The sequence below is a fragment of the Peromyscus leucopus genome, chromosome 1, assembly GCF_004664715.2.
Source record: "Peromyscus leucopus breed LL Stock chromosome 1, UCI_PerLeu_2.1, whole genome shotgun sequence".
Classification (NCBI taxonomy): domain Eukaryota; kingdom Metazoa; phylum Chordata; class Mammalia; order Rodentia; family Cricetidae; genus Peromyscus; species Peromyscus leucopus.
The window spans coordinates 114,635,741-114,655,682 of record NC_051063.1 but is presented as its reverse complement, the minus strand read 5'-3'; the positions used below and the strand labels follow the sequence as shown (position 1 = coordinate 114,655,682).

The 19,942-nt window shown below is 37.0% G+C and overlaps 1 protein-coding gene across 19 annotated transcripts in view; it reads left to right on the top strand.

Moving 5' to 3' along the window:
• The window catches only part of Picalm (phosphatidylinositol binding clathrin assembly protein), a 90,911-nt gene that overhangs the window by 37,617 nt on the left and 33,352 nt on the right, over nt 1-19,942 (top strand). For all 19 annotated transcript variants that reach the window (XM_028873439.2, XM_028873431.2, XM_028873436.2 and 16 more), the window contains exons 3-8: nt 2,767-2,842; nt 7,205-7,307; nt 13,014-13,107; nt 14,670-14,781; nt 16,379-16,485; nt 18,439-18,480. In XM_028873439.2, coding sequence (XP_028729272.1) covers nt 2,767-2,842; nt 7,205-7,307; nt 13,014-13,107; nt 14,670-14,781; nt 16,379-16,485; nt 18,439-18,480 — 534 coding nt within the window. The remainder of the gene's footprint in view (nt 1-2,766; nt 2,843-7,204; nt 7,308-13,013; nt 13,108-14,669; nt 14,782-16,378; nt 16,486-18,438; nt 18,481-19,942) is intronic.

Below are 19,942 nucleotides of genomic sequence, written 5' to 3'. Positions count from 1 at the left end.
CCCTCTCCAGGCTATCCTGTATTCTCTATCTGTTCATCTCCACAACCTAAAGTCTTCTGTCTAATATTTCCTGCTGCTTGCACTCAAGAAAACTCTGGGGAACTGTGGGGTTGGTGGGTAAATGCCCCACATTTCTTTTTCATAATTATATCATGATTGTATAAGAACAGAAAATTTTGTCTTGTATATGTGAAGTCACAGAAGTTCATGGCACACAGTGGTCTCATCTGAGCGAGACATTCAGGCAGCATTTGTTGGTGTCCAATGGTGTGATGGCATGCACAGAGCAAAGTGTGTGTGTTATATGTTCATAACCAAATGAGTGCTTCCAGAAACACTGGATTTAGTATGTTTTTTATTTTAAATTAATTTTGGTTCTTGCCCATGTAGAACCCTTTTACTGTTGCCAGAATTTTCACAACTCCCATGTTCAGTTCTGTTAACCATATGCAGTCTTACCCACAGTTTAAGAAAGAATACATTACAGCATAATAAATTCTTGGTGACTAAAATTTGTAGACAAAGGTTCCAAACATTTTATCACAAAAAATTTCAAGCAAAGTGAATCAGAAAGACTTGTATTAATTGCTTATGTACCTATCAGGCAGCTTCAACATTACCAATATATTGGCATTTTTGAAATGATACTTTTAGGATGGTGAGTTCTGAACTACACCAAATGAGAAACTGTGAAGCCTTGCTATTTGTCAGATTGGTGACATAATGCTTGAGTTACTAGGTTGCTTTTAGAGACATAAATCAAAACTTCATTAAAGCCATGAGATTTATTACTCCTAAAGACTTGTCTGAAATGTCTTGATATAAAATACATGTTATACTAGAGTATGAAGGGAAGAAAAATTGTTATGAAAGCCTGTAAAAATCACAGTTATGATGTTTTTATGTTTTTAAAACAGGCTTTTTTCAGGATAAAGATGAAACATAGGTCTGATTTATAAAATGCTTGCTTGTCAGTTTGGGGTGATGTCATATGAAGGTCAGACAGGGGGACAGTGTAATTGGTAGTAAGCTACTACGTGTTTGAAAACAGTGGGGAGGGGAAAGGGAACCCGAAGAAGTGAAATGAGAGATGTTCCCCTCTGTGTGTCTGGAGTTGTATTGAAGTACAGTTAGGGTAACTTTGGAGAACATTTTGAGGTGTTTTGAAGAGATGTACTAGCCTAATAGTCCAGCCTAACGTATGTCCTGACAATGATTTGCATGTGGATACCAAATACAAAGATGGCAATGTATTGTTAATAGAGAATTTTAGGAGGGACTAAATATCTATAAACGAATAGCTATGCATTTGTTAGAACACTAGGCTATTTATAGTAGATGTGTAGTAGGGGATCATTTTGTTGAGTTGTATATATTGAAAAAGTACTGTATGGTACTTCTGTAAATTAATTTTTAAAATTTTTTTTAAATATTTATGTATTTATTTATTTATTTATTTATTATGGATACAGCATTCTGCCTACATGTATGCTTACAGGCCAGAAGAGGGCATCAGATCTTATTACCGATGATTGTGAGCCAACATGTGGTTGCTGGGAATTGAACTCAGGACCTCTGGAAGAACAGCCAGTGTTCTTAACCGCTGAGCCATCTCTCCAGCCCTGTAAATTAATTTTTAAAAGTGTTTTGTTTGTTTGTTTGAAACAAAGTCTTGCTGTGCATTCCTGGCTTGCCTAGAACTCACTTTATATCATATCCATGGCTATTCTTGAACTTGTGCCAGTGTCCTGACTGTTGAATTGCATGTTTGTACACCATATCTGACTTACTTTTTTGTTGTAGCCAGGGCTTGCTTCAGATTCTTCTTCCAATTTCCTTAGGCTCCTGAGTCTTAGGAGTGCATTACACTTAGTCTGTAAATTTCAAATATAGTATAAAATTGTATCAATGTGTACATACATAAGTTGTCAGAAAGTGTGTAGAAACTATGCCTGCTTCAACAAAGTAGTCACCTTTGGTGACAGATGAAGGAAATGAGATTAAAGAGCTGTGTTTTCAATGGAGTCCATGATGCTGTGATTGTATCATAAACTCTGAAGTGAGTAGTTTAATGTATTTTAACCTAATCAGTGGAGAAGGAAGTCTCTTTAACATTGTCTTGTATGATTAGGAATATTTTGTTTTTTAAAAATCACAAAAATTGGACCTCCAAAAATCCAGCTATTGGAGCTAGAGAGAGAGCTTGGTGAGTAAGTGCTTGTTGTGCAAAGGGCTTAAGATGAAGCTGGGAAATAATATGTAAGGCTCTGTCTAAAAAAAAAAAACAGAGCTGCTGAGACAGTTCAGTAGGCAGAGCCACTTGCTACCAAGTGTGACGATCTAAGTTTGTTCTCTAGAACTTGCATGGGGGGTGTGTGTGGAGCTGAGCCCCGGAGGTTGTCCTCTGACCTCCCCATATGTGTCATGGCATGTCGTACAAAACAGAATAAATAAATGAGTTAAAAAGTACAGAAATGATCTGGCTATTCTTATCTGTCCTGCTATGCTATAGTAAAGACAAGTATTGATTGTAGTTTATAAGTGCTTAATTCATTTAATTATTTTGACTTTAGTATTGCAGGTGCGGTCACCAGGTTGTAATAAATGTCTGTACTGATGAAAACTATTATGTTTTTATGTTTATGTGAGGATGGGAAATTGAAATAAGCTCACTGAAATAGGTTAACCATCACTTTCCTCCTACTTTCAAATTAAAAGTTTATAAGATGGCAGTACCATAATTTTTTGTAATTGTTTGTTTTCCAGCGTTTCATTCAGTATTTGGCTTCAAGAAACACATTGTTTAACTTAAGCAATTTTTTGGATAAAAGTGGATTGCAAGGTAAAGACTTTTTTTTTCTGAAAAACCAAGAGTAACTCCATATAATGATTACTGCAGCATTTAACTATATTAACATATTGATGTTTCAAATCACATTTTAGTGAATGCCTTTTAATTGAACTTAAGGTTGATGTTGTAGTTAGCACCTTAATCTCTGAGAGGCAGTGCAGGGTAGTTGCAAACATGGACTCTGGAGCTGCACTGCCAATGCTTTACCATTTAGAACTACATGGACTTGAGCAAGTTTACTTGACCTCTGTGTTTGTTGCTGTCTGTAAAATTAGAAATGATGATAGTCACTGCTCAGTAGTTGTTATGTGGCTTAACTTAGTTAATAACTAACCCTAAAGTGCTTAGGATAATGCCGGGCACATTATATGGATATTTACCTTAACTGTTCTCGCTGCTTTCTGGTTTTGTTTTATTACAAGAAATATAGTTGACATTATACATTGTAGGGACAAAGTTGAGTGTAGTGTTACTGACATTGATAACATGACTGTTCCTTTTTTATTTAACTTTAAAAGATTTTTCATTGTCTATATTCAGTATATGTGTTACATAACAACACTTTTACACAAGTATAGATTTTTGAGTTGAGCATGCCACCTGATACCTCCTGTGCTTCTCTTAACAGTTCCCTTTTTTTTCACTTTGAATCTAGTCACTTTAAATTGCCATATTTGGTTATAACTATCTATGTCCATTCTGTTTTAATGGGTCTGTTGTCCAGAACTGGGACATTAATATTATAGACTGTCAGAGCTAGGAAGGACCACATAAAGGATCGCTAACCTATTTGGTAATATTAACAGTGAGGTTCCGTCTGGGAAGTATCTTCAGAGGTGAGACCTGTTCAGGGCTTGGAGAGGTGGAAGATATTCCTTAATCTAAGTTCACTTGTACAGATGTACAAGTTTTGAAATATTTAAGATTGTGATAGGAAAAGTGAGTAAGGAAAAGTGAGTATGAACCGAGTGTATGCATGACACATTGGAGAACATGTAGTGGTAGACAGCCCTCAAGAAGCTATTCAAAACCTAATAGAAGACTTTGATGGGCTTGAATTTTATAATGTAGTAAGGGACCTGGGCAAGATTTTTTAGGGGAGAAGAAAGTGTGTGCTGTAAGGACAACAGCCCGAGGTGAAGTTGGGTCAGAGAGACTGATTTTTGAAGCCATTGAGACTGTTTAGTCATTGCCCTGTCCTATAGTGAGGTGAGTGCTGAGACTATAGTTCTCACAGTGGCAAAATGAGAAGAACTTGGTGCATTTTTAGTTCAATGTGTGTTTCCTTTTGCTAAATGCAAGTATGACTTAGCATGAACGGAAATACTGCTTATGATGAGTCTGCTTCCAGTGATTCTGGAATATAAATGCATAGGACCCAGTGTTACAGAATTTAATTAATTAATATTATTTAACTTTAAAAGATTTATTTATTTATGTTATGTGTGAATATATCTGCATATTTGGATGCACACACATGTGTGGCTTCCCTTGGAAGCCAGAAGAAGGCAGAGGGCATCAGATCCTATGGAGCTGGAGTTGGAGGTGATTGTGAGTGCTGGGAACTCTGGTCCTCTGTAAGAATAGCAAGAGATATTAACCTTGGAAGCATTTCTCCTGCCCCTCATTCAGTTTATTTTAATAAGAGGAGCATACTAAGGGGGAAAATAGCAATACTCCCTTTTTTGTAATATTAAGAATTTTTTAGTTTTTTGAGACAGGGTTTTCTCTGTGTAGTTTTGGTGCCTGTCCTGTAACTCGCTCTGTAGACCTGGCTGGCCTTGAACTCACAGAGATCTGCCTGGCTCTTGCCCCCCAAGTGCTGGGATTAAAGGTGTGCGCCACCACCGCCTGCCCGGCATTAAGAATATTTTTAAAAATAAATACTACAGAATAGACTGATAGGTATAATAAAAATGGGGCTTCTCTTTCAGGGAAGATAGAAACTGCTTGTTTATCATCTCCTTTTTTTTTTTTTTTTTTTTGTTACTTTTGCTTTTGCTTTTGTTTTGTTTTTTGAAACAGGATCTCAGTAGCTTAGGCAGGCCTGGACTTCATGGCAGTCCTTTGCCTCAGCCTCCCAAGTGTTGGAATTATAGGCATGACCATCATATCCTGCTTTGCTGCTTGCACATCTCCCCCACCCCACCCCCGAGACAGAGTTTCTCTATGTATTTTTGGTCCCTGTCCTGGCTCTCGCTCTGTAGACCAGGCTGGCCTGGAACTCATAGAGATCCACCTGGCTCTGCCTCCCAAGTGCTGGGATTAAAGGCATGGGGCATCACTGCCTGGTGCTTGCAGATCTTTTTATTGATACTTCTTGGTTCTTGTTTAACTTTTACTTTAAAACTTTTGGTGAAAAAAATGTATACAAATAGTAGCTATAGAGTCTAAACATACAGTTGGTTTTTGTTTCATTAGTTACTAATTTTCATTTCCTTGAAAAATTAAATAAATTTGTCTTAATATTTCTAACTTGTATTTTTATTTTATGTGTGTGCTTACAGAGGCTGGGTAAGGGCATTCAATTCCTTGAAACTGGAATTACAGATGGTTGTTAGCTGCCATGTGGGTGCTGGGAGTTGAATCTTGGTTCTTTGTAAGAGGGGCTGGGCCTTTTAACCACATAGCCATCTTTCAAGACCCAGAAATTAAATAGTTAGTGGTAAAGATTTTTAGACTTTTATTCTTTTTTGAAGAGGTAGATTAGTTGTTTAGCATTTCAGCCTACCTTATAGAATATATTCTTGGTGAGATGGCCCAGTAGGTAAGGGCACCTCTTGCCAAACCTGACCATGGTTGATCCTTAGACCTACATTGTGGAAAGAAAGAACCGAGTTTTGCAAGTTGTCCTTTGGCCTCCTTGTGCATGCAGTAGCCAGGAACATGCACACGTACACAGACACACACATATATAGGCAGACACATACACATACTTATTTATGTATGTTTTTAAAACATACATTCTAGCCAGGTGATGGTGGTACACACATTTAATCCCAGCACTTGGGAGCCAGAGAGAGTTAGATCTCTGAGTTTGAGGTCTACAAAGTGAGTTCCAGGACAACCAAGGCTACACAGAGAAACACCCTCTCTTGACAAAACAAAACAAACAAATACATAGTCTATAAAGTTTTTAGCAATAATATTAAATAATAGTTAACGTTTACTCATTGAGATTTTTGGAAAGTAATTTTGATTACTGGTGTACCAGTGTTTTGTTGGGTGGAGTCTGGTATCTGGTGTATAAACTATAAGCAAACTAGTCTAGTCAGTAGGATAGACCTGCTTTATAAGCAGTAGCTACTAGTTATATTTGAGGGAATGATACTAGAGCATGAAAGGTTAAAGAGAACTTTTAAGTAAATTGATTGAGGCTTGAAGAGCAGGAAGTATTTTCCCTGTCAAGATAAGGAAGACTAGATTAGGGGAGGGAACAGCGTGGACCACAAACCCAGTAGTGTTTTATCCAGTACATTAACAGGGATGAAACTGGGTGGCAGCAGTAATTCCTTTTCCCCTTGTCTGTTTTGTTCTGACTTTCTAAATACCAAATCCAGTTGTATGTGTGTGTGCTCGAGTGCATGCCCGCATGCGTGTTGTTATTGTCTTTTTACAAAGCAGAGATTGAGTCAAATTCAATCTGTTTGAAGAAGCCGAGTTAAAAGAAACTGACTTATTTTTCATCAGGGAGCAAAAATTTATAGACCTTTGACCCAGACAGTAGCTAAAATACATGGTTTCTGGTATCTTAAAAAATAATACTGTTGAAGTTTTGTGTTGCTGATTATGATGAAACAATGTTAGAATGATTTATATAAATTTACAATTTATTGAAAATACTCATTAAACTCTGTATTCAGTATACATATTACTTTCCTTTTTATGGGACAGTGCTTTTCTTATTTCTTATAAGGTTGGCACATGTGAGTACACTTGTCCTAAATAATACACAGCTAAAGGTTTCACAACTATAAAAATAGAAACTTGATTTGATTTGAGTGGTGGAATTATGGTTCTGCTGGGTGTTAAGACTGAGTTCTGAGGTTCTTAAATCATGAAATGGAACATGTTTTTCTAACTCCTGAAAAGTCAGGTATAGGCATATGGGTCAGATGAAGCAAAACAGACTTATTTTTAGTGAAATTGTAAGGGAAAAGTTTTTAAAGCCATATATAATACACTTGACTTTTAATATGACTCTAAAAAATTTTAGGAATTTAGTGTGAAACTTATTATTACTTAATTTGCATCGCTGAATGTAGTTGGGATATCATTTTTGCTGTTGAATTATAAAGTTGTTTTAATAGATAAACTTTAGATTTTAATCATTCATGAAACTTTGTTTTACAGGGTATGATATGTCTACATTTATTAGACGGTATAGTAGATATCTAAATGAAAAGGCAGTTTCATACAGACAAGTTGCATTTGACTTCACAAAAGTGAAGAGAGGGTGAGTTATGTTTTCATTTCTAATTCAGATATCAAATGCTATAAAACAAGAATTATACATTGTGAATTACAGAACTTTACCCAGTTTTATAGTTAAACTTTATTTTTTGTTGGAGAAATGCCATATACTTTTTGTAGTGTAGGATTTTTTAAAAGTTCTATTTATCATTATAACAACTTTATTGAGTTACAGTTCTCATGATTAAAAATTCATCCTTTTAAAATTTATAGTTAATTTTTAGTATGTTTACAAAATTATGTGACATAACCCTGCTGTATGATTTCATTTCTTATATTTTCTTCCCCTAGCCCCCATCTCTATTTCCTACCCACTCAGTTGATTATGTTCAGTTTTTCTGATTACTTTGCAATTCCATAGGCTTTTAGGATCAGTATGTCAATTTTGGTAGGTAAAACATCCAAGAATTTTAATTAGTTCTTTTGGTTACAGACAGGGCCTCATGTTTCCCTGGCTGGCCTTGAGTTCTCAAGAGATCCTTGCTTGCAGCCAGGATTTTAAAGTAGGAATCACTGAATGTGTAGATCTGTCTGGGCCACTTGTAGCATGTTTAGTTTCTATTAAACGTAAGATGTCTTTCCATTCGTTCTTTACTGTTTGTGGCCGGTTGTGATAGCGTATGCCTATAATCCATGGGTTACAGAGGAGAAAGGCAGGGCCGTCACCAGTTTTCTTTATTAATTCTGGTCGGTCTCTCCCTCCCTCCCCCTCCCTCTCCCTTTTTCCTTAAGAAGAAAAAAAAGCATTGTCATAGTACAAGGATTGAGATGGATGAGAAAGTACAGATGCCCAGACACCAAATGCATTGTGTGGCTGTTCTGATGGTCTTAAAGTGCCAAAGGTGCCACCAATATGCAGCATAGTTTTCCATTGCTGCCCATTAGTTCTTGATCCTGAGGCATGAAAAAGTGATGAAGAGCACCCTGGCTGCCATGCTCACAGTACAGCTCATGACAAAGCCCATCTTGATATAGTTTAAGCAGCTAGGCTGGGGTTGCTTGTTGGTGATCACCTATATTGCTCAGCTCTATACCTCATACCAAAATCTAGGCAAAACTAGGCAGAGAGCAAAGAGTGCTTGTGTCACAGGGGAAACCAGGGATTCACTTTCATAGCACTCATTTCAGGAGCCCAGGGCTGAGAACTGCACCCTTTGGGTCCTAGGCCCTGCCATTGGGAACATGCTGCTATAAGCCACTTAGAGGTAGATGGCTTTGGGAGTGACTGCGGCTCTCAGGCCAGGGCCTACAGTGTCCACTTCTATATTTTTTTCCCAAAAATGAGTTATCATCCTGTGTGCATGGTGGAGTGGTAGCTGTGTATGCCATGGCACATGTGTGGAGGTCAGAAGACAGCTTTATGAAATTGGGTCTCTTTTCCCACCCTTATGTGTGTGCCTTTTCCAGCTGAGACATCATGCATATAAAAGTTGAGTTTAATTTTTCTGCGTTATGAGTACTGATCATTTAAGCACAAGAACTAATCACATGACTAATGTGACTGGTACTTTGATGTCTAGTAGTGTCTTATAGGCAGCTTTTTTCCTTAGGCTGTGTCATGGTAGCTCAGGAAAGAGCCATTGAAATTTTTTTTTTTTTGTAAATATATTCATTCATTTTACAACCTGATGAAGTTTCCCCTTCCCTTCTCCTTCCATCCCCTCCCTTCCCCACTTCCTCCCCCAATCCATTTCTCAATTTCTGTTCAGAAAGGGGCAGGCCACCCATGGGTATCAACAGAGCAAGTTGAGGTAGGACTAAAGTCCTCCCCTTGTGTTAAGGCTGGCAAGGCAACCCAGTATGAAGACTAGTTCCCAAGAGCCAGCCAAAGCATTAGAGATAGCACCTGCTCCCACTTCTAGGAGTCCCACAGATAGACGAAGCCACACAATTGTCACACAGATGTAGAGGGCCTACGTTGATCCCATGCAGGCTCCTTGGTTGTCAGTTCAGTCTCGGTGAGCTCCTATGAGCCCAGGTTAGTTGTTTCTGTGGGTTCCTTTGTGATGTCCTCGACCAACTGTGGCTGGTACAATCTGCTCCCTGTCTTCAGCAGGATTCTTGAGCTCGGTCCAATGCTTGGTTGTGGATCTCTGCATCTGTTTCCATCATTTGGTGGATGAAGCCTCTCTGGTGACAATTGGGGTAGTCACCAATCTATAAATATAGCAGAATATCCTTAGGTATCATTATGTTTACTTTTTTTTTTCCCTCTAATAGTGTTTGGTTCTGTCTTAGGTCTCTGGGCTGTCCAGCCTCTGAGTCCTGGCACTCCAAGCAGTGTCAGGGGTGGACTCACTATTGTGGTATGGGTCTGAGGCTAGACCAGTCATTGGTTGGTGACTCACACAATCTCCATGCTACCCATAGCACCCTACCCCACCCCTCCACCCCTGTAGGTTAAAGGCGTGTGGCTGGGCCAGCATTCCAATCCCTCCACTTGAAGTCCTTCCGGTCACAGAAGGCCAGTTCAGGCTATGCATCCACCATTGTTAGGAATCTTAGCTGGGCCATCCTTGTAGACTCCTGGGAGTTTTTCTTTGCTCCAGGTTTCTACCTGACCCTGAAATGCCCCCCATTCCAGTCATCCCTTTCAGTTTTCTCCCCCTCCATCCACCCCTCAACCTGATCCTCATCTCTATCCGACCCCAGTCCACCCACAAAATCTCTATTTCCCCTTCCCTGGGAGATCCATGCGTCCCCCCTTAGGCCCTCCTTGTTACCCAGCCTTTCTGGTATGTGGATTGTAGTATGGCTATCCTTTACAGCTAATATCCACTTATGAGTGAATACATACCATGTTTGTCTTTCTGGGTCTGAGTTACCTCACTCAGGATGATTTTTTTTCTAGTTTATTCATTTGCCTTCAAATTTCATGCTGTCACTGTTTTTTACTGCTGAGTAGTACTCCATTGTGTATATGTACCACATTTTCTTTATCCATTCTTCGGTTGAAGGGCATCTAGGTTGTTTCCAGGTTCTGGCTATTAAATTATAAGCTGCTATGAGCATAGTTGAGCAAGTGTCCTTGTGGTGTGATGAGCAGTTAAAGGAACAGTGAGTGTGACACCACAGAAATTTCTGGTGAATGCTTTTCCAGCTAAACTGCCTTCTAGCTTACACATCCTAGAGACCTAAAGAGCTGCCTGTGTACTTCAACTTGTTCTTGAAACTATAAACTATTTAACTCAAGTGAAATTTTTAGGAGGGTTTGTTTGTTCGTTTGTTTATGTCTGTTTTGGGGACAGATTTTCTCTGTGTAGCCCTGACTGCCCTGGACCTGACTCTGTAGACCAGACCAGGCTGGCTTTGGACCCAGAGATCCACTTGTCTCTGCTTCCCAAGTGCTTGCATTAAAGGCATGTGCTACTACAACCTGGCTTAAAGCAGAAATCTTCAGAAAAATGTAGACATATATAAGACATTTAATAGATGAAATCAAGTTGTTTTCGTTTGTTTGTTTGGTTTTTTTTTTTTAAGCCATTTTAAAGTCAAGGAGAGGTGGATAGGTGGATTGTTTACCAAACCAACTTCTACAGATTTTTATGTTACATATTTAGGCATGTTGTAGATTGTAGTAGAGAGGTTCATAGGAATTTGATTTCTGACTCCTTGAACCCTGTTGAATAAACTGTTTTCCATGTGACTATATCTGAGTGAACGAAACATTTTGAGAGTTAATGAGCTGAGAGTTTGGGATGGTAGGCTAAGATACAGAAGCAGAGGGAAGTTTGAAGATACTTTGGAGTTCTCTAAAAAAGACTATAAGGATTGGTAGAAATCTTTCCTATTTTTGTGAAGTTGATAATCATGAATTTATGTGTCTGCCAGCTTGCCTAGTGGTGTGATTTTTACAAACCAATGAGTTTATATGCATGCTAGGCTAGCTTGTACCATCAACTGTATTCCCTGTGGGTTTTTTTTTTTTAATTTGTAGTCATGTATGGATGTGAATGAATTATTTGTTCATCCAAGATAATGAATTTGCTAAGTGATTGGCTGCAAGGGAGAAAGGTGCAAGAAAATTAAGTATTTGCAGTAGAATGTTTACAGTAGTAATATTTGATCAAAATCGTTGTAAGGTTAAGGTTATTTTCATAGAATGAAGTGTCAATTTAGCCTCTTTTCATTTGGGAGCTAAGGGTTGGGATAATGTATCTGTGAATATACTATACATATATATGGCTGCTATAAAAGAGACTTTGAGATAGAGAAGTTGGGTTGGTTCTTCATTTAAATGTTAAATTAAACCAAGAAGACTGAGACATTTCAGATATCTGTGATGGAGAAATGTCCACAAAGTAAACAATAACATCAGCAAGAAGGAATTAAATGAGAAGTTATGGTTTCCGGGAAGAGAGTGTGATAGTTATGTAAATAAGAACAAGCTACAAAGAGGAATTTTGTTCTCTCAGATTCCTGAGAGACAGCAGCTGCTGTCAATCAGTGTGGTTCCTGAGAGAAAACAATGTTGAACATTTGATGGGTGTATTAGTCAAGCAAGCCAGGCTAAAGCTGATCAGTAGCTGGCTGAGGCAGTCCAGTATTTGTTTCATTAAACTCTTGCTTTATGTAACTTGTCGACATAGTTTTTAGTGTGGCTTAGATTAGAGTGACTTGATAAAAAATATATTTTGTAAAACTGACTTCTTTATAACTTTCTTTTAAAAGCCTCTGATGTTTGACTCATAAGCAATGCTCCACCCCTCCTTAGTATTGGGAAGTGTATTTAGGACCTGGCACATGCTAGGCAAGCACTCTACTGCTGAGTTGCATTGTCAGAACCCTTTCCATACTTTTATATATTCTTGTGGTATGAATGCCCTCACACACATGTTCCATGGGGTGTGTGCAGGTCAGAGACAGTTTTCAGGAGTTGTCCTGTTTCTCCACTTGAGTTTCTGGGGACAGGAACTTGGGCTCTTAGGCTTCTAGAAAGATGCTGTAGACTTAGGTCACCGGCTGCCCTGTTCCCAGAAGTTTAAAGGTTTTATTCTGTAAAAGATTGCCCTGGAGCTTGTGATATTCCTGCCTTGATCTGTGTATGAAATGAGATTACAGGCCTGGCTATGAATACATTAAATGGAATTAACTTCTCACTCTGTAGTTCCTAACTGTTTAGTGATTTCTGGCAGTAGTTTCTTTTGCTTTTAAAGAAGTATAAATCTGCCTTTACATACAGGAATGACTGAAGTTCATGCCATTTCTTCTTATGATAACTACACAATCCGACTGTATAATGTAAATTTTCACTTTCATTTAAAATAATACTTTATAAGAATGGGTATTCTTTCTGCATGTATGTGTGTACATCTTTTTTTTTTTTTTTTTTTTTTTTTTTTTATGCTCACAGAGACCAGAAGAGGGGTTTGTATTTCCTAGATCTGGTATTACATATGGTTGTGAGCTGTCATGTGGGTGCTAAGAATAGAACCTAGGCCTTCTGGAAGACCAACCCATGCACTTAACTATGGATCCATCTCTACATGCACACACATCCTTCTCCCCTTTTTGGTAGCACTAGTTTTCAGCTGTTGGTTTTACATTCTTTTTATATCATCCTTACTTGAAACAAAGAGTTCAATAATGACTTAGGAATATATGATATTTCATCACAGTCTTGTTATTTAAATAGAGAACCAAATGGGAGATTTAGTGGTGAATTGGTTTTGGTTTATTTTCTTACTAGGGCTGATGGAGTTATGAGAACAATGAACACAGAAAAACTCTTAAAGACTGTACCAATTATCCAAAATCAAATGGATGCACTTCTGGATTTTAATGTAAGTCGATGTGCTTTTGTAATTCAAAATATAACTTTATCCCCAAGTTTTCGTAATTTTATTGCATGCTGTAATACTGTTTGACTAATGGTTGGGGTTTTCTCTGATGCTAGAATTTTAGTTTATACAAACTAAATGGGCAAAATGCTTTATTACAATTCTTCACAGGAATTTTAGATTTAAAAAATGTAAGGATTTCTTTTGTGCATAGCCTCTTTAGTATTTCACTTCTGTTTGGTAAGACTCAAAGCATGACAACTACTTAGAAATAAAAGGAGGTTCAAATCTCATTTATGATAGATTGCTATGTATTGCATAGTGGCAATGTAGTCCCTGGAATTTTTAAATGATATTATTTGGGTAGTGATTGTTGACTAAGTGTTCAACAAACTACTCGTGTGTTTCATAGACTAGAAAGTGTCACACTATAATAACTAGTGAATTGAGAATCATTTTATCATTTTCCCATTTTTATATGGTTGAAAAGTTTTAGTTTTGGGACATTTGAAAATTTTATGAAATTAACATTTCAGTGTTCACAGTAGCACTACTTGGCCCATAGACAGATTCTTTTCTTTGTTTGTGCATATGAATGCACTTTTATTAATATGTAAAATCAATACTCTTTCGTAGGCAGATTCTTGATTGGCTTGTATAATGCTGTGGCTGTTTTTGTGTTATAGTAGTAGTGCTGGATTTGCTACAGAAAAGAACATAATACCCAGAGCCTAAAATCTTTCCTTTCATAAAAAGGAAGACAAGCATTTGTTTGAAGATTATAGCTCTGGAAGACACAGGAAACTGGTGTTTAGAGAACATTATTTTAGTTTATATAGAGGTTTAGAAGGTCCGACTACATATTTTTCATTTAATACATAGTTTGGTCTCTATAAAATTGCTTGTTTTAGTGTCTGTATTCTACTTTATTGTATAGAAAAATAATTTCTTGATCTTACTCATAGTTTTTTTTTTGTTCGTTTTTGTTTTTTTGTTTTTTGTTTTTTTGAGACAGGGTTTCTCTTTGTATCTTTGCGCCTTTCCTGGAGCTCACTCTGTAGACCAGGCTGGCCTCGAACTCACAAAGATCCGCCTGGCTCTGCCTCCCAAGTGCTGGGATTAAAGGCATGTGCCACCACCGCCCAGCCTTACTCATAGTTTTTAGTGCATGCTTTGTAAACCTATAGCATTATAATAAAGTTGTAAGTAAGAGACTGGAGATGTGGGTGAGTGATTTCAAGAGTTAAAAGGTAAATGACATTTTCACTTTTGATTACAATTCTAAACTAGAATGAATGTTCAAAAGTTGCTTTTTGCTGTTTGTTTTCTTTCTTCTGATTTTTTTTTACTTAGAATTTTACAATATTTGTCTATAATTCTGAATGTGAGAAATCAGAAAACTCATGTATTGGAAAACTTACATGTAATGTATATCCTAGTAGGAAAATAAGCCCTGTTTTCCTAATAAGCTGACATGTCTTAATTTATTTCTTACTAGCGAGGAATCATTGTGTTAGTGTCACAAAATATGAGATAAGCTAATCTTATTTTCCATTTTCCCCTAGGTTAATAGTAATGAACTTACAAATGGGGTAATAAATGCTGCCTTCATGCTCCTGTTCAAAGATGCCATTAGACTATTTGCAGCATACAATGAAGGAATCATTAATTTATTGGGTAAATACTGCAACATCTTAGATAACTTTTGTATCATGAATTAGCAGTGCTGACAGAGTAGCTGCTTAAGCTGCTGTGGAGTCCATTGCGACATGTTAAACATTTTTTGGAGAAAAAGTTTTATTTCTGCACATATGCATGTATATGTATATCCACACAAGTGGATAAATTCTCATTTTTATAACCAGAGTATTCAGCTAATTAAACTTTGTTTTTTGATATAATAGTATTTTTTTAAAAAACTTTTATTTATTTTTAGAAATACTGATAATTGGTAAAGTTAGATTGAGGCATGATAGTACATTTTATGTTATATATACTTAAATGGAAAAGCCTCTTATTTCTTTGTCTCAGAAAAAGTATATTTCCTCAATATTTATTCTACAGTGAAACTTGCAAAACTGGTATGTGTGTATATATAACTTTTTCTACTAAATTGCAGGCACATACATGTGTGTGCTGAGGATTAAAACCAGAGGGTTTTTTTTATATATATGTTTAAATTATGCTTTATGTCTGAGCTGTATCCCTAGTCCCTAAATTTAATTTTGAAATCAATAATTATTTTTAGGCCAGTCAATACTTACTTTTTGGTACCTTTTACTTTGGGGGGATTTTAGGAATTCGTGATGTTTTCTTACATATCACGGTTATTTAAAATAGTCAATTTTGCATAGAAATGCATCTCTCAAAGATTGATTTAATTTTTATTTTTATTAATGGATACTTATGTGTGGATGACACCTGTCTATAGTTCAGGTGCTTGTGGAGGCCAGATGGATCCCTTGAGCTGGAGTAGCACACAATAGTGAGCTGTTGGAAATGGATGCAGGGACAGAATTCTGGTCCTTGGGAATAGCAGCAAGTGCTCTTAACCTCTGAGCTACTTCCAGCCCCTCTTTTTTTTTTTTCTTTCTGCTTTTTTTAACTGAGGTTTTAATGGAGTAGAAAAGGAGGGACAAAAAGTACCATGGTCTTAACTATCAGATGCTAAGTACTTTACTCTAGTATGTACCCTCCCCTTGACAGTTTATTGAAATGTTGTTTCCATAGACCAGGGGAACACAAATATATGGAAGGGTACTTTAAACCATGAGGACAGGTAGATTATACTTATTTTTTTTATACCTGAACAAATAAAGCTCTGGAAGTCATAGGCGTCAACTTCATGATTGGTAAATGTGAAGCCTGGTATTGCTGTGTACAGATTAAATTTAAGGAAGCTTTTGAAGTGACATTGGACAGAGTTGCTGTCTTAGAATGTTAGTACTGGTATATTACTAGTAAAATATTTAAAAATAGATTTTAGTGTTTTAAATGAAGTAATATGTGTGTTACATGCAAATATCCCAAAGCAGTATTGTGAACAAAATAGTAATGTGAGTACATTCCAGTAATTTTTCTGTTTTTAACATACTAGTACCTTGATTCTAATTTAAGTTTTCAAACTAATCTAGCACTAATTTTTGTTGTAGGGTAAGTCCTTTGAGAGAATTACGATCTTTTTGGAGATACGGCCTAATCTTTTTCCTTTTTTAGGGAACTTTAAAAAAGTTTTTTTGTGTAGCTAAGAGTATTTTCATACTTCTTTGGACAGAAAAATATTTTGATATGAAAAAGAACCAGTGCAAAGAAGGTCTTGACATCTATAAGAAGTTCTTGACTAGAATGACAAGGATCTCAGAGTTTCTGAAAGTTGCAGAGGTAAGCTGTCTTATACTTTAGTTAATAGGTATGGATTTTGAAGAAATCATTACCCAAATTCAAGAACTAGTTCAATATAATAAGGTGTATATCTAGTAGTTTTAATATGCACTGTTGAATTCCATCAAGTGGTGAATTAAAGTACATGCTGTCTATTTCATTTCTATGGGGTGTTGAAAAGTCATCTACTTTACATTGTATGCATCTCTACAAAGTAAGACTATGTACTCTGGTTGCAGTGATGTCTGTGTTTAGAATTACCATGTGTTTATGAAGGTTTACTGTGGTGTTGGTAGTGGGAAAGACTCAGGGTCAGCCTAAGTTCTTTTGCCTCCAGAGAGGTCTGCAACTGAGCTACACGATTCAGTTTTTCTCTCCTACATAAGTGAATTTTGCATATTTAATTACTGAGTTTGAAGAGGTTATATGATAATCTAATTTTATAAATCTCCTAAAAACAGTTATTATGAAGTTGGCACAGAAGGCAGTTCTGATGTTTACAGGCATCTTTTATATTAGCAAAGACAACTCAAAGATTTTTCCTCTTACCCATCACTGCCAGAAATGCCCCTTCTTTAGGATATTTTGATCACTTATATTAAAGTCATTATTTTGGAATTACCAAGTTAGTGACTCTAGGCACTGTTACCCTTTTTTTTTTCTTCGAGAGAGGGTTTCTTTGTGTAGCCCTGGCTGTCCTCGAACTCTCTATGTAGACCAGGCTGACCTCAGACTCAAAGAGATCCACCTGCCTCTGCCTCCCAAGTGCTGGAATTAAAGATGTGCACCGCCTGGAGTGATACTTTATTCTTTAGCAACTGGACTGACCTTGCTTATGATGCCTGTAGAAATTTGCTTTGATTCAGACAGGTCTTTCAAGGGAGAAATCCAATTTTTGCTCCCTTTTCCCTTAGCACCAGTTATGTATTAAAACTGTGAGGAAGCAGGGTTTATGATGCTATGATTCCAGTAAAGTGTTGAAGTAAGTTTTAATTTGTTGACTTTCTTTTCTGGTCCCTTATATTCTTTGTATTTGGTAGTTGAGTTACTGTCATACATTGAAAGCCCTTCCGTACTTCCAGGTTTGACACAGATGGCGTGGATTATCTGTTCATGTGATCTGAGAAATAGGAAAGATTCTGCTGTAAAATGTTGTTAGGAGACTGTCCTTTGGCTTGCAATGTCAGTGAGAGACTTCAGCTTTTAAAATAAAGGCAACGGGAATCTCTTGGACTGTGTTTCAAGGGAACAGTTGTCGGAGTGATGAGCTATTAATATCTAAGTAGGAATGAATTAGATTTTCTACTGACTTAATTCTGAGATTCTTAAAAGTTGAGAAAATAAAACAGTCAAGGGAGAAAGAAACAGAGGTTTCTGATTCAGGTCTTCAACTACATAGGAAGTAAGGTTTTTTGTTTTTTTGTTTTTTGGTAATTGTTTTATTGGTAGTTATCTAATGCCTGAACACCATGAAAAATACAGTGAGGTTTTTGTGGAGGTAGTTATATCCTGGTTAAATATCATTTGACATCTGTGAAAAGTCTGATTACCACAATAAACAGACTTTTCAAAAATTGTTTTATTTGTGTGTGTAGGCACTTGAGTGCCATGGCATTTGTGTTGAGGTCAGAGAACAACTTGTGGGAGTCAGTTCTCTTTCTACCATGTGATTCCAGGGATCAACAAGTGCTTTTCTCTGCTTAGCCATCTCACTGGCTCCCAAATAAAGTATATTCTATGGTGACGGTCAGGGGAAGCATTTTTTTATGAAAAAAGAAAATTAGTTTAAGGCAAGTTGGCGTTATTAGATGTGTTTCTTTTTTATGTCCCAAGGAACTTGTTCATCGTCATTCTCATTTCTCCCAGTGTTACTATATGGCACATAGAAGAGGTAATGTTCATATTGTTATAATTTTACATGTTAAATATAGCTTTTTTGTTTGTTTTTTGCAGCAAGTTGGAATTGACAGAGGAGATATTCCAGATCTTTCACAGGTGAGTAGATTGTTAAAGCATGAATCCACTGTCATGTGCACTGCAGGGCCAAGATGAGTAGTGATTTCTGTCAAGGGTAGTATGGTTTTTCCTTATAGTTTTTAACATTTTACTATATTGCTGAAGAGTTCTATAAAATTATGACACATACAGTGAGTGATGAACTCATCTCTTACTGTGGTGGGTCTGTCTACTGCTGTACTATAACAGCTGCATCATGGAAAAGCCCACCCCAGCATGGGTAATGAATGATTCATTAAAGTTGTACCCAGGAAGTTTCCTATCCAGCTTGCAGGCAGTTTCACTTAGAGACTCTTCTTTCCTAACAGATATTCACTAGTCATAGAGCCCTAGGGAAGGGCCTTGTGGGTCTTCTCATATTCAAGAGTCTTGTAGGCTTCCCTTCTCCCTTCAGGAGGGAATTGTTTCGTTTTGAAGATATGCATACACAATTCCTAAACATACACACACATTGAAATCTAGATTGCACATATGGCAGAAAACATAGTATTTGTCTTTTCTGAGTCTGGCTTCTGTAACTTGATGGTTTGTACTTCCATCCATCCATTTTCCTGACAGTATTATGTCATTTCACTACAACTGAGTAAAAATTCACTGTGTATATCTCCTACGTTTTTATTTATCCATTCACGTATTGATGCACATCTAGACTGATGCCATACCATAGCTATTGTGACCAGTTAAGAAATAAACATGGACGTTCAAGTATCTCTGTCATATGATTTAGAATCCTTAGGGTAAATGGCCAAGATTATTATAGCTGGGTCATTTGGTATTTCTGTTTTTTACTTTAAAATTTTTTTGTTTTGCTCATGTTAAGTATATGCTCTGTGTGTAGGTGCCCAGGTAGGCCAGAATAAGGCATTGAATCCCCTGGAGCTGAGGTTGAAGTTGATTGTAAGCTACCCTGCATGGGTGCTGGCAAACAGACTTCAGGTTCTCTGGAAGAAGCAGCAAGCACTTTTCATTGCCGAGCCTTCTTTTTGCCGCGCGGGCCACCCCCCTCCCCCGTGTGTGTGTGTGTGTGTGTGTGTGTGTGTGTGTGTGTGTGTGTGTGTGTGTATGTGTGTGTGTGTTTGCGTGCATGTAATTTTATGTATGTAGCATTTGTGACTATGTGGGTCCAGGGTCCAGAGATTGAACTAAAGTTGTCAGGCTTGGCAGCGAGTGTCTTTACCTACTGAAAAAGCATCTTGCTAGTCCTAAAACCCATTCTTTTATATGCATATTAAATAGGTATGTGCTACATTCTCAGTAATATTTTTACTAAAATTTTACATATATTAAATATTTCAAGAATCTTAGGTTCTTTTATGATTCTTAGTTTTATGCTTATCTTTAGTTCTTAATTTTTGGTGATGCTTATTAGTAACTTTAATTAGTTTATGTTACAGTAATAATAATAGCAATAAAAGATTATAATTTCTTTTTGGTAGCTAAA